Here is a 17,887-nt window from a genome sequence, read left to right on the forward strand (position 1 = left end):
CAACCCACTGCCATAACAAACCGTCAATTAATTTATTAATTGACGTGAGTTTTTTAGGTGGACCCGCAGATATGGAATAAATGATCGTGGATAATTATTTGGTTTTTACCCTAATTAAATTCCGAAGTATTTTCATTCTTTTGAGCTTTACTCACGATTTGCAATACTAAGATATAGCCTCCCTAGTCGTCACCGTCGCGTCGCCCATGACGTCACTTGACCCGCTGACGCTACTTGCGTCACACTTCCCAGAACCACGTCGTAGTAGGTCACTGACCCGTGGTTGCTGGAACGATCCAGAGTTCTCGGAGGTGGTTGACTGTGTTGCCTCTTGATGAATCACGTTTCGTCAGCGTTGATGGATTCGGTTTACTGGTATTGAAGGGCGAGCAAGTGCGAGTTAGTGATCAAATGACCAAGAGTTACCCCACTCTATCAACTGGTTACAGATATTGTAGCCTATACTATGCTTGATCATAGAATCCAGGCGAGAGTATCACTTATTGACAAAGCCCCTAAAGCCCCAATAGTGCCCATGGTACTACTGTATATTTTGCAAGGGTTTGAACAGCCGCGGCCAGATTGTACTGCGAGGTACGGCAGATAGCGGCCGTTCTCAGAACAGCGCCACCACCGCCACTGCACCGTTCGCTAACGGGACTCTTGCAACTGCATTCTAGCCATATGGCTTCCCTTGGCAGGTACTCCGCCTTGTATTTATTGTTGGTGCGTTACACTGGACTGATAACCACCTCTCCGATTTGCCAAGCTCTGGTTTGATGGCAACTGTTTTCTTGGTACTTGGTATGCTCTTGATCGAGTTATTCCTGAATAGACACTGTAATATCTCGTCGAGAGACTACCTGAGTATTTCCTATAGTTATCAAAAATAGCAAAAGTAATCACAATAATTAAATGCTGTATAGTTGTGCCTATGGACAGCAGTTAACTATACAGTAGTTGTTTTAAATAGTATCTGCTACAATTGAAATGTGAAGGGACCTCACCTAATAACGTAAGTGGAATTATTGGGCTGAAATACTTCACGATGACTGCTAAAATCTTTATGTTTGAGTTTGTTATTATTGTAAAGCATTAAGTGTTACTCATGTATGGTGCGTGGTTTGAACTATACTATCGTCAATATTATAGCCTAATTATTGGAAACTTGTCTGTGGTGGAGGAAATTTCTAAATCGGTATTTGGCCGCACAGGATTCCACAATAAATAGCCTAGAATGGTGCGGGGGTCGTTCCCCCCATGACGTCACACTGTCATTGCCCCGCTTTGGGGCCACTCGCCACTCGCTTATCTAAAACGAGGTCGCCTTATTGGTCGTTGTCGATTACTACGTTACGTTATCGGTTTATTCTTGGCCGCGATTTTTGTTTTGCAGCTTTCATACACGATAACAACTGACAACGAAGTGGCACATTGTGTCTTATGTAGGATATCGCGGAGATTGCGCTATCGGTGTGACGGTTTAGTTAGTTTTTAGACTGAGGTCTAGCAGGAGCTTGTCATACGATTTAGAAACGGGGTCGCTGTTGACGGTCGTTGACCGTTAGTGAGGTCAATTAGAATATAAAAACTTAGTATATCCTTTACTGTTTACTAAACAGATTTTTGTCCTTTAAAGTAAATTGCTGGTGATATTTATTATATACGAGGATTGTAGCATTGATTAGTCGCCCGCAGTAAGCATTTCTGCCGAATCTCCTCTCTCCCGGTTCTGAGTAATACTATCAATCCAGGCCAAGTAGTTAACCGCCCACCAGTCGTTGCCCTGTGACTCATGTGGAGTGTGGACGAGGAAGTACAGACTACCGAGTGACTGTTCTGTGAACTCTCTGGGGTGCCGCCTTCGCTCTCCCACAATTCCGGTATTTATGGACAGAAACCTCCCCTCCTTGTTCTAAACCACAATGGTTTTCGACAAAAACGAACGGTCGACCTCCTTAGCGAGTGGTGTTGTGTTAGTTTCGACCCCGCCACCCTCGGGGATGTGCTATGTTCTGCGACAGGTAGGCTGCCAGTTACAAAACTTTCTGTTAATATACCCTGTTTGATAGTGGTTTCATGTAGATTTGTATGTACATAATAAGTTGTAATCTATAACTTCTTAAGTGTCTGTACTAGCACGCTGTGACTGCTGAAAAGTAGTTTATGAGTACCTTCCATAAACTAATTATTAGAAACAAAAAATATACTTAAATAAACGTGAAGATATTGTTGTAATTTTAGTAGCCTATACTGCTTTCAGACGGTACTCGGTTTACAAACGAATACGACTTATAAATTATTATCTGGTTTTTCATAATAACATTGTTTTATCTACCCATTTCATGTTTAGTCTCCCCGGTCACCATTGTTGTGGGACGGATGCATTACAAAGCCGTCCTATTGGCGAAAAAATGTATTTTTCGCATGTCAAAAATTCCCTCACAGAAGTGTGTATCAACAGCACTTTTAAATAGCCAATCCCAGCCTCGTTGCAACCTTGTTGTTTACTTTTTGCAATGCACGTTTCCCGCCGAGGCGCGGCGTTGCGGTAGGTCAGGACACCATGCGACGCGAGGTCATTGACCTCTTCAGGTCGTCGAACCATAACTGTTCTCTTTGTTACCTTATTACTGATAACAAACTTGTTCTTAATTATTGCTTTAATTCGCTTCTTTGTCGGTGGGGCTCGCGCTTTATCTATTGTGCGACGTCTTTTGTCGCCACGCAATTAATACGCGCCCGAGTAACGTCATGTTCGCATTCTTCGCGGCTGCGGCGCGCCGCTTCCCCTCGTACAACAGTCTCCATAGTTTTATGTTATTTCCTGCTAAAAGTATTTAAGTATTTTCCTTTCAAAACATATTCGTTACCTATCTATAATTTTTGAAGACCTAAGGATAGTTAAATCTAACTGCTATGAAATGGCCAGTAGTGTATCTATAGTTTGGATGTCCCAGTTTTGAGGGGTGAACACCCCCATGTCCCAGTTTAGAGAGATCAATAGCTTGTCGTCCCTCCCCTTCCCCTTGGCCTACATTCCAGCTCTCACACCCTTCACATCCCTTGCAAGCTGATCAGGGGAATCTTTGGGATGTTTAAATCCGTAGGGGAGGGTTGGGGCAGTCAAGGCATGCGGTTGCGAAGTATAATATTTCAAAAATTTCATGTATAGGAATGGTATGGAACAATGCTACGTTTTCAGCTCTGTATGTATTTAATTGTTGTAGTACTATTAGATTATACTACTAGGGTTGCTTTCCGAGAGGAATACCCTAGTTAGCCTGTGTTATCTACAAGGGTAACAAACAAATTAGTAAAGAGCTGTGAGAAATTATATACTCGTACTAATTAATCTTTTACGACTTGAAAGCTTTGACACACCATATTTCTACGAAATCTTCTCTGGAAATTTCTGGGGTTTTTAACGTAAACTAGCTAAACACGCGTTTTGTATACGGTAGTTTTATAAATTCGAATCAGTACTTTAACGTCAGTATATGGATGATCTATGAATAATGCGCAATGATAAATACAGTAATGAACTTCACATTTTCCCCGACATAAAAGATAAAAGGATGTATTAGAAAACTCGAAAATAAAATTTGTTACCGAATCGTTTTAAACCCATTAGCCTACATATTTTTAGTGATGGGTGTTCAATTAGGATTGCCGAAATTCACACCCGGTAAATCCCATCGGTTCAATAACCTGTGAGGCAACCTTCGTCGAACAACTTTCCTTTCGCGTTGCCGAAATCCTCTGAACGTACGGCATGTAACGGAGTAAATAAAGAAATTGGGGTGACGCCGTGGCGGAGGGGGGAGGGGGGTACTCTCACTTTCGCCAGGTCCTCAACCTCTTTGTAGGTCAGTCTCTGCGCGGCGCTGTGACTGTACAGCTACAGCAGAGTGTGGTTCAGTCGTCAGTGGAACGCCGTCAGTGATACAACTACAACTACCTCGCTATTGTAGTGACGTGTGTGTGAGTGTATGTGATGGGTTGTGTGTGTAAAGACAACATGCCGCCGTATACTGACTGTGAATGTCTTTCCCAGGGATTCTTCAGACGCAGCATCCAACAGAAGATCCAGTACAGACCGTGCACCAAGAACCAGCAGTGTTCCATCCTGCGAATCAACCGCAACCGCTGTCAATACTGCAGACTCAAGAAGTGCATCGCCGTCGGCATGAGCAGAGACGGTGAGTCCACCTTATCACTAATAGTATCTGGTAGATCAAATAAAGGATTCAACAAAATTGTAGTTTCTGTTAAAATATAAAGATAACTAATTTCTTCCATTAATATAAATACAGGGCTGTAAAAGGTACCTATTCCAGATTTGTGCGTAGATAAAAATATACTGGGTGGCTGAAATCATCCCATTCTTAAAAGCGTAAACTCGACGTTATATACTCAGTAAAGTCGCGCTTTAATTGTTTGGAGTATATTAGCCCATACCAGTTTGTAATACTGTACTCTCATAGAAATGCTTTTAATTCGCTAAATTTAAAGGTAGGCCTATACAAAATTATTAGTTACGTTGAAATTAGTCATATTAAAATAAAATTGTGAAACAAGTTTTATTTTCAAGAAAATGTCAATTTGATCAGAATGTACTGCATATAATTAAGTAGATAGGTAGTTACCAATTTTAGTGGTTTAAAAAAATAATTTTTCAAGTATACTGCACATTTTACAGGAAATTGTTAAAATCGTTAACCAAAACATTTAAAATTATTTTCTAACATATTTTAAGGAATTTATCACAGTCCTGTTTACCAATGAGGTTCTCTTATCTCAATATATAAACTCCCAATTAGGACCAATAACGTAAGTAGGTTAGGTGGTGTATTGTATTGATTTAGAGCGGGATCATTGACACAGCGCGACACTAGCGCTCGGGTGAACGGCCGCTTAAGCAACAGGCCCAGTTTTGGGGTCAGCGAGGCAGCGCTCGGCGCGCCACTGGCGACAAACTACCGTACTAGGTCGCTCTATTACGTAACGCAGAACGTTCACCTTTGTTAATGTGTCACGCGTGCAGTGTTGCCTTGTTGTTTGGGTATTTGCAATACTTTCTCGTTTGGTACTTTACAGTACGAACCAGACACGTTATACAGTTGTTTTTTTTAAATATCGTTTATAGTTAGATTTAAAGTGATTTTATGGTTATTTTTATAGTGGCCAGTAATTGAACAATGCAAAGCCTTCTGAGAAACCTTTTACACTCAGCCTTATGACTGCATACCTGTATACTATAGATATATACAGTGTATAGATCGTAATTGTTAATTGTGTTTCTACAAATCCTGTAGTTTATTTTTGCAAAGTGCGAACACATTTTAATCTACAAACAACAATTTCTAACTACACCAAGAGCTGATTCCATGTATACGCATACAAGTAGGTATGGCTACATCGTATTACTTGTCACAACACCTCGCCCTACTTACTGCGCGACGACGTGGACGTGACGTGAGTGTGCTGTATCTAGGACATGGTTGCGTCGCAAGCGTAGCTATGATTGCGTCGAGCACAGTTCAGTGACCCCGCAAGCGAAAGTGTCTTGCGTAACCCTTCCTGATTCCACGAGAAAGCACCTTTCTCCACCCCTCCACTCCGACAATTGCTTCACCGATTTCGCATCAGATTCGGTTTCTATTCAGCATTCTTCAGTGTGACTTGTTCCGTGTTTTTCACCTGACTTCCTTTGCTCGCGAAGTGTTCCACGTGTGTGTGTCAGTATGGCTCCCCGTGGGGTACATTCACATTGTGAGTACAGTATCAATAACTTGCTTGCACAGTATAACCGACCAAGCTTCATATACTGTCCATCAAACAATTTATAAGAAAGCTCATTTATACAATACATCGAATAGTTATATTAGTGTGCTCAAGTATTCAATATTTTTCCAATGACACTTACGGTACTACGATTTTGCTACATAGGCCTACGTTCACATCGATATGTTTAAATTTATTGTTTTATCAGAAGCTTAGATTACTTTTTTTTACTCCGATTTAACAGGTATTTTTTATCTGTTAACTTTAGGTTAACAAATGTACATATGTATATAAACAATTAATCATTGACAAAGCCTTACTGAACTAGTTGACTAAATATATACATCTTAGTACAATGTCACTTATTTTTTTAAACTTAATTTTTATAGTAGGGTATGTTTAAACAATAATTCTCCCATACAGCATCAAAAAACTAAGAAAAAATGTATCTTAATTACTTTATATATCGGGAACACTGTATTCTTTCAATGGACGCAAGTTGTGAATCGACGCTCGTCTGAAACAACTACCTGAGCCGGGAGCCGTAGTTGAGCAGCGCTGCGGTGTGCTGCGGCGTAGCGGAGAAACCTAGAACTACCGCCACTGCAGCGGCGGCCGCGAACGTTGTACTGTTTCTGTCGAGGCGGCGGGCATTATTTGAAATTATTTTACGGAAGTGAAATATATTATTATGTAAACCAGATACATTATATATTAAAATCATTTATAGTTTGATGTAGTTATTAAATGCGCTTAAAATGTTATTGAATTCATTGAAGCGTAGTCTGACCGCATCAGTTAGTGTTGCCGCAACTAGGAGCGCTAAAGTGGCGTGATCTTGAACATGTCCACTTGTGAGTATTTCTGCTCATGACCTTAGCTGTCCGACCTTCAGTTATTTCCGCGGGGTTGTATAATTCCCCTTGCATGTGCTCCTCCTCGCGATTTCCTTCTTTATCATGCACGTGTTTATTGTTTTCGTCGATTAAAGGAAATATGCAATGTCATGTCCTTTATCCCGTGATTGTACACAACTGAATTCACTATCAAAATTACGTTTACAAATTAATGAAAATTGTCAAAACATATCTTTGATGTCTTTTTTTTTCAAATACTAACATTAAATAAACAACAATAAACAAAAAAAAAACAAAGTAAAAAATTCATTCGTATCTACTTTTAGTACGTTAATTTACACTCTCCCGGATTGGATCAAACTGACAGATTTCATCACGAAGTCAACTAAAATATACCTTAAACCTCAGTTTATCAAAATTAAATAGAGGTTTTACAGTAAACTCTCGGTTGAAAATACTGTGCATAGAATAGGGTGGAATGTTTAATTATTTTAGAATCGAATAAAGAGACAGTCAAGTATTTTTTTTATACATACTACTGAATTAAGATATTTTGACTTAGACCTAACAAATCTAAAATAAGAATCCATACTCCTCAACTAATTTTGATTTTATTCGTTGTGTGATGTTTTTTTTGCGCACGATGCTATTCGTTTTGCAAAATTAACTATTTGTCCACACTCGATTAAAAAACAACTAACATCGCTCATTATTTTTTCACATGAATAAATTACTGCTATCAAGGCCCCAATAAACAACCTGCTATACAGGTGATGAAGTGTGTCCCATATATACAACATTTAAGCACCTACACAACAATAAACAGCAACACAGTACAATAGAGCGAGAGCGCGCGGTGGCGGGAATCCATAGCGTCCTCCCCTTTCCCCCCACCACTGATGTAGGTCGGGGGCAAGTTCAAGGTCACGAGCGCCGTGGCGATGATGGCGGTGGCGGGGGAGAGGAGAGGGAGAACCTTCAGTCAGTCGTGTTTGGAACGCGCGCGGGAATACTCCGTAGTAGCCCAGTGCGCGTCTCTACTCTTGCCATGCGGTGGACGTTTTTTACGATCTAGTGCGAGTGAAGTGTTACCTTATCTGTATTAGTACCTCAGTGCTGTGCCAAAATTAGTTATGGGAGAAGAGTTACCTATCCTCAAAGGGATTCTAAACGGAGTCGTCAACTACCATAATGCCCGTATGTGTCAATTCATTATTAGCAAATTCTTAATTTACGGACTACCCGTTTGAATTAACAGAAGTAGTTAATTATTGTGGTCAAAACTGTGCGACTTATATACTGATTATAACTGCCACCATAGGACCACTCTTAATCTTACAATTAAGATTAAGCGTTGTATTATAGTTGATTAAGCCTATAAAGATTGATTAAGAATGTTTAATAACAAATTTAATGGTTATTATCTCAACTTCAGGATTGATAAAATGTTCTATTATATTTATTTAATTTACATCATATTCAAAAAATTGATTTGATTTTGTTCATATTTTGAAAATTATTGTAAATGATTTTTTTATTTAGTTAAATTGCCAAGAAGTAAATTTGTTTGCTAGATAATTAAATTGTATTTGCAGTAAGTTTAGACATTTTTATCACAAATCATCACTGTTCTGCTCAATGAAGTAAAATTTGGTGGGAAGTCAGAATATTAATACCGTAGAATCAATTTAAGGTCATAAGTGCCTTTATGTATTTGCAGTAAAAATTTGAACATAATCGCCTTGGTCTGATCAACATGTTCAAATAACACCTACAATTTAAAACTTTGATTTATTTATTCTTCTTCCAACGACCAAAAGGCCTTACAAAAAACATAACTTACATTTACACTTACTCTAATAATTTAACAAGTAGAAATAATAATACGAATAACAATAATAGATCTTAAAAAATTAGCTAATTAATTACTATAGGTACAACAAATGCATTTTTGGATTTAAAATATACATTTGGATCTAACAGGGATTCTACTTCTAATAGGAACTAATAGTTTCTGATTAACATTTGCCGGATATAGATCATGCAGCCACTCATAACTTTCCCTTTATTGACTAACTAGATCTTAAATAAAGTCTCGATGACAAGACGAAACAGATACAGTATGTAACAGTTAAATAGTTTATAGTTTAATCTTTGTTTGATATATTCAAACCACTATGAGTCATGATCCATTTGCTCGTGAGTGAGTTGGAGAAATTCGCCGATCGTTTACACGTTTGTTTTTGTCTGCTTTACTTTCGCTGCTCTCTCCTCCCGCGCAGCCCTCCACTTTCTATCCGAGCGCGACTTTCTTGTAAATCGTGAAAGTGAAAACTCGGTCGGTTTCTCCCGTTGACCCGGTGGTGTGAGGTGATGTACTATATACAGTACTGTAGTGTAGTGTAGTGCTAGTGTGCGGCATTGAATGGCTTCCGCGTCCAAGCCGCAGTAGGTCACGGCCGCGACGTCTGGCCCTCATCGGATTAGAATGTTTGTGTGACAAGGGCGAAAGTTTGGCAGTTGTCATGGGTTGAAGGCCTGTGGTTAAGTATGTGTAAGAAATAATACCGACTAGTTAACATAAGCGTGTCAACAGAGTAAAATATCTGGATTCGATTGGGAAACTGCCGTAGAACTTTATTGGGGCGTATCACATGACACTTCGCCTAGTAATGATTGCAATTGCAGCAAATTGTTATAACTTCGTGTAATACAAATAACCATTTTAATGCTTTTTGCAGTATTTGACGCATGAATTATCGTGATTCACGTTTATATTTTGTAAGTGGTGGCTACTACGATACATTCCCGAATCGCATAATGTACTCTACGACGCAAAGGGTTTTACAGTACAATTCAATTCAATTATTTAAGATGGGGACGCCACTATGTGCGTATTTTAACCCAAATATGATTGAAGGATGAGTGTAGGATGAGTGGCGCGATCTTGTAGTCTTGTTAGTGACTAAGGCCGACATGTTCCTTAGACACAGCTTACACTACTTACTTATATTTATCTTATCAGTTGAAACTGTTAGAAAACTTGTGTTGCAACATGGTTAGCGTGCTTGTACACCAATAATCGCGGATCGGATTTCCCTTTGTCCCTCCATGGCGGCACCCAGGAAGTCCAGATCGTTTATTGTGCAACTAATTTGGGGTGGCGCGTGCACGCCAGATGTCTGCCTGACAGCTGCGACGCTAGACGCTACCCCGCTACACCTGGTAGACCTCTACCTCCTGCAGGGCCCAGACACAGCGAGCGTTGAACCCAAGGCCGCGGTCCGACCTTGGTCATCACTAAACAACCTCATTTGCTGTTTTCAAGATGCGGGAAGCCCGCCAATCACTGGTGATTAGACGTGAACCGTAGGCCTACATCTCACCTGTGTTTGTGATGTGAGTGTCAAGGGCGATGGGAGAAAACAAGTCGTAAAACGAAGGTCGGTGACAGAAGTGAAAAGTTACTATTTCTTGCACGTAGATCTACACAGAAGCGGGATTACCCTAAAATCGCCCTCTTCAGCGTCGTGACAATACTAATCCTACCGTACCTAAAATAATTCTATATTACATCATTATGTAGTTTGAAGCCTACTTATTTAATTTAACCTCCTGAACATATCCTATGAAGTGTGTTTGCTCTGTTGCAGCTGTAAGATTCGGGAGAGTGCCGAAGCGCGAGAAGGCGCGTATCCTGGCGGCCATGCAGCAGAGCACCAACTCACGGTCGCAGGAGAAGGCGGTCGCCGCGGAGCTGGAGGATGACCAGAGACTTGTGTCCACCGTCATCCGCGCCCACCTCGACACCTGCGACTTTACCAGAGACAAGGTGGAGCCCATGCTGGCCAGAGCCAGAGACTACCCCAATTACACCGCCTGTCCGCCGACACTGGTGAGTTATCACTATCATACTCTCATCTTTGTAACTACTGTAGTTCAGTTTATGATAGTTTCAAGGAGATCAATCAAATGGCGGAACTCGTGGTCGAGCCGAGCCTCTTGACTAGACAGAAGGCCGGGATAGCGGATAGCGTTACCCAAGTGACCCGGAAGAGCCTTGCCCGATAACCTTTACATCCAGTTACATTGTTAGCCTTGGTCCTCCTCGTTGCTCTACCTCTCTACCTTTGTTTCGAAAGTGACCTTCGGAGTGCCCTTCGGCTTTTATAAATACTTGCAGTACCGTTCAAGGGAAAGCTTCTGAGACTTTGAATTATAATTATTTTCAAGCTACAGCGGTACATTGGTAAATTTGCGTTGTATGATCGTGTTTAATTTGGATTAATTTGATTATTATTGGAGATTGTAAAACATAACATGAATATGTGCTTGTATATAATGTGTAAAAATAAAATTTACGTGTCTTATCAGAAATCAAAAATTGTCAGCAGGATGAGGCAGGAAAAATAAACTTGCTTTTAACTTAATCTTAAACTTAATAGAAAAAAATTAATAAAATAAATAATTTACCAGGATTGAACTGAAGCTGGCCCATGAATAAATCCCTTGTGAATGCACGGTGCTGTAACAGTATCCCAACAGATAGAGCGTATATCCGACGGCGGGAGGAAGGAAGCGGGACAGGGCGGGAAAGGAAGATGACCAGTGGGTGGACAAAGGACCAGCCTTGCCCGGGGTACACGGCACACAGGAAACTACCAAGGTCACTGGAAACCGATACGTATTGTGACGTGACGCGGCAGCTCACCTACCAAGGTCACGCCATTGTCAAGGTCTCCGTCCGACAACTCAATATCCTAATTGCGCCGAGAACTAGTTTATGACTCACGAATGGCTGGGGCGCGCGTAGTTTGTTCAACAGTGACATATCTTTATTTCAAAGAGTATTTTGAAGGGCCGCCGTGATATGGCATCGATATTTTTGTCCTAAATATTAAATTGTTTCGACCGTTGTTAAATTATCACTTACAGTCGTCTTATCTTATCTGGTATTCGACGATAAAATGAGAGCTATCTGAATCTGGTTAATGGCTGAAGGTAGTGATAGAACCCAGGCGTGTGTTTACACCAAGGCTGGCGCGGTCAAGGGTAGTGAACTATAAATATAGAGTCACATCGATCGAGCCTTGGGCGGTAAAGGTCAGGCAGAATGCCACGTCCTACGTCTAGACTCGACTGATTCATTCCTTGCCAACTATAATTTTGATCGCTTTTGAAGTTATACATTTAATGAACTTGTTGTTGTTTTGCCACCTAAACTCAATATCCTTGTTTGGTTTCAGGCGTGTCCCCTCAACCCCAGCCCTCAGCCTTTGACAGGACAACAAGAACTCCTCCAAGACTTCTCTAAGAGGTTCTCCCCTGCCATCAGAGGTGTTGTCGAATTCGCCAAACGGATTCCCGGTTTCGCTCTCCTAGCACAAGATGACCAAGTCACCCTCCTCAAAGCTGGCGTATTTGAGGTTCTACTCGTCCGCCTTGCCTGCATGTTTGATGCACAGGTAGATATTTTTTTTTAGTTGTCTTGAAAAAATATTTTTTGTAATACGATTTTCAGAAAAAATGTAGACCTAGAACTGTTATAGGTACCATTATCACATCATTCTGTGCTTAAAAATTGCTAACATATTAATATCATTTTCCATGCAAAGTATTAAATCCTCCAATAATGTGTAAACTTTAAAAAAAATACTTATTGTTTTATCAAAATATTTGGTCTGTTTAAGTTTGTTAATTTTTATATTTTTGTTAATAAAAATGTAAACTTGTATTGAGAAGTAATATATTTTTATTGGTTTTTGTTACAGAATAACAGTATGATCTGTCTAAACGGACAAGTGCTTAAGCGGGAATCAATCCACAACAGTTCCAATGCCAGATTCTTGATGGACTCCATGTTTGATTTTGCCGAGAGGTTGAACTCCTTGAAGCTGTCTGATGCTGAGATTGGACTCTTCTGCTCCATTGTCGTGATCGCCGCAGACCGTCCTGGACTGAGAAACACCGAACTGATAGAGAGAATGCACAACAAGCTGAAGTCTGCACTGCAGATGATCATCAACCAAAACCACCCTAACCAACCTGGATTGATACATGAACTGATAAAGAAGATACCTGATCTCAGAACGTTAAACACACTACATTCTGAGAAGCTTTTGGCCTTCAAAATGACCGAGCAACAACAATTACAGCAGCAACAACAGCAGCAGCAGATGTGGGGAAGCATGATGAATGAGGATGAATGCAACAGTAAAAGCCCTGGAGGTGCATCTACGTGGTCATCTTCATCTGATGTCACAATGGAAGAAGTCAAGAGCCCTCTCGGTTCAGTATCAAGCACTGAGTCAATGTGCTCTGGAGAAGTTGCTTCTCTTAATGATTACCATCACCAAAGCCATCATGCTAGCAGTGCCCCCTTACTAGCAGCAACTCTCGCTGGAGGAATCTGCCCTCACAGGCACAGAGCGAATTCTGGTTCAGCATCTGGAGATGATGTGAAGACAATCCACCGACCCTTTAGGAAATTGGACTCTCCTAGTGACTCTGGAATCGAAAGTGGCACGGAAAAGATTGACAAACCTATTGGAAGTGCACCAACGTCAGTCTGCTCAAGTCCAAGGTCTTCTCTGGAGGACAAGGAAGACCACCATCACCAATCCCACCATAACCACCATATCGCAGAAGACATGCCCGTGTTGAAGAGGGTACTTCAAGCTCCACCTCTATGTGATACCAACTCGCTAATGGACGAGGCATACAAGCCTCATAAAAAGTTTAGAGCATTGAGGAATAAAGACAGTGCTGAAGCAGAGCCCATGGTTCACCACTCTCCTCAGCTACACCACCATCTCACCTCCTCCCTCTCAAGTACTCATTCAACATTGGCAAAATCGTTGATGGAGGGACCCCGGATGACTCCTGAGCAGATGAAGAGGACGGACATCATCCATGACTACATCATGAGAGGAGAAACTCCCGCCACAACTGGATACCAGTACATTCCTTCCCACAGGTGGAGTCAAAACCCTACCCCGACTCCCGGCACCAGTGTCATAACGACGACGTCAGGACGACCTGCCACCTACGTTCTTGTATCAACACCTCCTCCACCCCTTATGCACCTGGAGCAACAGTCCAGGATTTACCTACACCCCTCATCCCCCTCTCCATCATCAACATCCCCTTCCTCACCGTCTATAATGGAGTTGCAAGTCGGCATTGCTAACGCGCAACAACCCCTCAACCTTTCCAAAAAGACACCTCCCCCTTCTCCACGCCCACTCTCAGCTCCTTCTGTGCAACAGAAAGCTGTCTCTTTGGAAGCCTGAGGACGTCCCTTCGTCATCGTCTATAGTACAAAGCCGTGCCGTGGCGGAAACACAAAGTGGTACAAATCAAAGACTAGGACATGCTCCTTGTGATCTCGTGGTGTTTGATAATGCCAGGAAAGTTGGCGCCGTGAAGACTCAGTGAGAACGGCAAACAAGTGGTTAAAAGATTGTTCTGTTATGGACTATTTCTTTGTTTTTAAATAGCATCTAAGATTCTGATGGTGCCACATTTTAACTTTTATCGAAACCAAATAATTTATCATCCTCCCCCTATAGTAAACTTGCTGTATATGTGTTAGATGTGTGACATTTCTAAATCTGACAGCTCTTGTCAAATATGTGTTGTAGATGTCAATGTTCCTACTGGCGCTTGAGCGCAGGGTGTTTCGGAAAGGTTTTGTAAGGACCAAGTAGTGTCGGCCCCTAGAGTCTGTAGTCGGGTCAGTGTTTTGGCCTTTCCAGAAACATCCCGTTGCTGCCTAGGTTGGGACTTTCATAAATTCTCAGTTGAGGTCCAAAGTTTGAAAAGAATGGCATCAAGCACCGAATCCTATGATTTTTTTACATGAATGTGATATAATTCTATGTAGGGCTTGCATTTTATTTTATGTGTGTAAAGTTAGTCTAATCGTAATGTATATCTATTGACTTAGTTTTACGTTCGAGTCGAGTAGCAGGTGCATCGGCCCCTCATCTTGTATATTCGAAGAAATTTGAGACTGAGGGAAGGCGGGCCATCTGAAAGCTTAGCTCCGATAGTTTCCTATTCCTTTTTGTTTGTATTTATGTAAGTAGGTTGGCCAGTAAAGCTTAGCCCACCCAAAAATTGTATAAAGTGTACACAGTATATTTTAATAGTTTATTTTTAAGGATTAAAAATCCCAAAACTGTATGTACAGATGGCCGAACCTTCCTATATTCTTATACCTTAATGTCGTCCTAGACTGGCTTGTCCAGGGCCCTGTGACCAGTCCTGATTGTACCTAGTACACACAGGACTGGTAACAGTGGACATCTTCTATTAGCCATATTTTCTTGGCTAACACTGTCTAAATATTTTTTTTAAATAATGTGTATAGTAATGTAATGTTATTTGTGAGTCCCCGTGATTGAGATAGACATTGTCTATGGTGTGCTTGTATGTATTTTTTGTAAAGCTTGGGAGATGTTTTGAGGTCGTCAGATTAAAATTGTCTGGTGAAATTCAAACTGCCTTATCATTATTAAACCTTGACCTCATAGTTTTTTTTATCATAATAAATAAGCCCAGTTAAAAAATGTAAATAATTGGTGAATGGTATTTTCAAATAACTTTATCTTTAAGTAACAAACAAAATATTTCAAACAGTTATAAAACTTGGAAACCATTTACAGTATGGGTACTTACTTTCATGTAAAATAACAACTTTGCATTAATTTCCTAAATCTTAAAAGGAAAGTACCGAAACAATTAAATCATCTGTTAAGAGATTAAAAGAGGACTTTAAATTAATTTTTCCTCAAATTTGTTGGAAATGTGTGACAAGTACCAATAAATGGGCACAAAATATATTTACATTGATCATTGCAATTTCCTTGGTCATTGAACATTATATTTAAACTTAACCAATATAGTCATGCAGATAGTTAAAGAGATATTACAAAGTTAGTGAAACTAATGATGAATAAACAAAGTACTTACACCATTAGTTAATTTTAACACCAGAAATTCAATTTTCACAGAAGTATTATTTTCCACCAAAAATATTTGAAAATGTTAACTAAGTGCTACACCAGAGCCAGAAGAACACTCACTTGGTGAGAACACCAGACAGAACAATATATCTTGTATTAGCGATTTCCCAAATTGGGAATAAGCTATTACCGTAGTACAAATTATCTGATTTTGATGAATTTTTGTATAAACGTGTAAACCTACATTTATTTGAACGAGTTAGGGAACCAGCATTATCGGACTATGGGAACGGGGGTTTATGGAGCAAAAATTGGGTTTTCCCATTTTTGACGCAAAAAACATAAAATTTAGCAATTTCTATCCAAACCGTTTTGTAGAGCTTAAAAAAACAAATAGTTTAGTATATTGAAGCATTATTATGCGCCTAATGGTTACAGAGAAAATTCCAAAAAATTGTAAATCTTAAATTCTTATGTTATTCTTATGGAGAATAAGTAAACTGTTGTAGTTTTTTTGTTTATGAACATATTTTGATCAAATTTGTAAAATGCATTTATTTCTTATTATAACATTTTACAAAAAAAAACTTTTCCCCTCCCTGTTGCAGTAAACCTAAGTACTCGTTAAACTAATTATATTTAAATAGGAAATAAATGTGATATTTAAGGATACATTTTAGTGTTAATCAAACTAGACAAATGGAAATTCGCTTAGTCTGCAGGTTTGCTGCGGCGGGGGTATAGTTTTGTTGTGAGTGTGACTCAGTGATTGGCCAGGCCAGCAAGTGGAGAGTGAGCCACCAGCGACACATGACTTGTTGGTTACATTTGTTGAGTGACCTTGGCCGCCAGTAAACAATCCAAGGTCATACCATCTGACGCCCCGCGCCGTCACGGCAAACATTGCGTCACCGTCAAACTAACAAAGTTACATATCACGTACAGTTCAGTGTTGGTTTCGAGATCAACTTGAAAATAACAAAGGAATTTTATGGTGTTGAACAGAGATCTCTGAATAATGAACCTCGACTATTCTATATTTTTAAGATTTGTAAAAAATACAATACAAATGATGATATTAGTGAATTTCCTACATTGGGATCAAACTATTGCCGTAGTTTTCATGGTTTAAGGCCCGTGAGTAACATTGTGAGTACACTATCGAGGTTCACTAACTTCTCGATCTTCTCTTCTACCTCCTCGATCATCAGGATCTTCAATACTTTGCTCTTAACACTTTTACAGTGAGAGAAAAATACATTTTAACACAGTTAGCAGTCCTTGGACAATGGGCCCGGCGATCCTCGCTCTCCGATGGTCTCTTCAGACGCGTCTTGGACAACGCGCCTTAGCTCTAGACCTGGGACCGATATTCTTTTTCGTTTTGATGACTCCACATAGGACTTGATCTTAGACAATTGCCTTCAACTTGAATTACCTTTTATTTTTTATACAGTATGCTGACATGACGTTTTTACTTGATCTGCGAATTTTAAATATACTCGGTCGTGCATTAATTGTGCCAAAGAGTTTCTTAATTGCGCCAATACCCCAAAGGGTCCCAAAAAATTATCCTTCGTTGCGCCAAGACCAAGCCAGGTATATGGGTGAGTGGCCGGCAAAAAGTATGTCCTTGTTTACGTGTAATCCTAACCTATCCTAACCTAACCAACCTAGGAAAAGAGGGCCGCCACTGGCGTAGTTTATGAACGTATCGAGTGGCTCCCTGGAGTAGTTGGCGCAATTCAGGAATACCCGACTATCTGGCTCAGTCAATGCGCCCAAATTATCTATTGTTAAATAGGTACACACTCTACGAGTATAATGTCCATAAAGCTTTCAGCGAGAACTAAGCGTGGTCCGATGATTGCTGAATGTGTGATAAACGTAATGGTAATACGATTAATTAAATTACTTACCTTTTGTCATTGTGTTAGTCATGAACTTTATCTTTGATACTTTCCTTGTCAAAATTGCAGTTCAGTTTACGAAGGCTATACACGAGAGGGTACTGTACCTGACAGGAACTATCCTATGAAAGATTAATGGAAACCATGGCATAGATTTATTTATTCCGTTGCAACAATATAATTTTGCTGATCTAAACGAGCTTGCTAAGGTTTGTACGTACAATCAAAGTAAATACAAGCGGAGTTTTAGAATTTTTCCTAATATATAACCGAGACATAAAACTAAAAATTACTGTAATAGTGTTTATAGTGTTAGTTGTGTGATGTACTGGAGTGAATAGTTGTTAACCTACAACAGTGAGCG

General features: G+C 40.1%; 1 protein-coding gene across 6 annotated transcripts in view; it reads left to right on the forward strand.

The window, feature by feature from the left end:
• Positions 1 to 15,148, forward strand: part of LOC129000068 (nuclear hormone receptor E75-like) — a 101,250-nt gene extending 86,102 nt beyond the window's left edge. For 5 of the 6 annotated variants that reach the window (XM_054426981.1, XM_054427138.1, XM_054427203.1 and 2 more), the window contains exons 3-6: positions 4,058 to 4,202; positions 10,298 to 10,539; positions 11,891 to 12,109; positions 12,416 to 15,148. In XM_054426981.1, coding sequence (XP_054282956.1) covers positions 4,058 to 4,202; positions 10,298 to 10,539; positions 11,891 to 12,109; positions 12,416 to 13,936 — 2,127 coding nt within the window. In that variant the 3' untranslated portion in view covers positions 13,937 to 15,148. Of the gene's footprint in view, positions 1 to 4,057; positions 4,203 to 7,657; positions 7,842 to 10,297; positions 10,540 to 11,890; positions 12,110 to 12,415 lie in introns of those variants that run through there. The other variant, XM_054427316.1, reaches the window with a different exon arrangement.
• The last annotated feature ends 2,739 nt before the right edge of the window (positions 15,149 to 17,887 follow it).

Source organism: Macrosteles quadrilineatus, unplaced genomic scaffold, assembly GCF_028750875.1.
Source record: "Macrosteles quadrilineatus isolate MER2022 unplaced genomic scaffold, UCM_ALF_1.0 Scaffold_1__1_contigs__length_201487025, whole genome shotgun sequence".
Classification (NCBI taxonomy): domain Eukaryota; kingdom Metazoa; phylum Arthropoda; class Insecta; order Hemiptera; family Cicadellidae; genus Macrosteles; species Macrosteles quadrilineatus.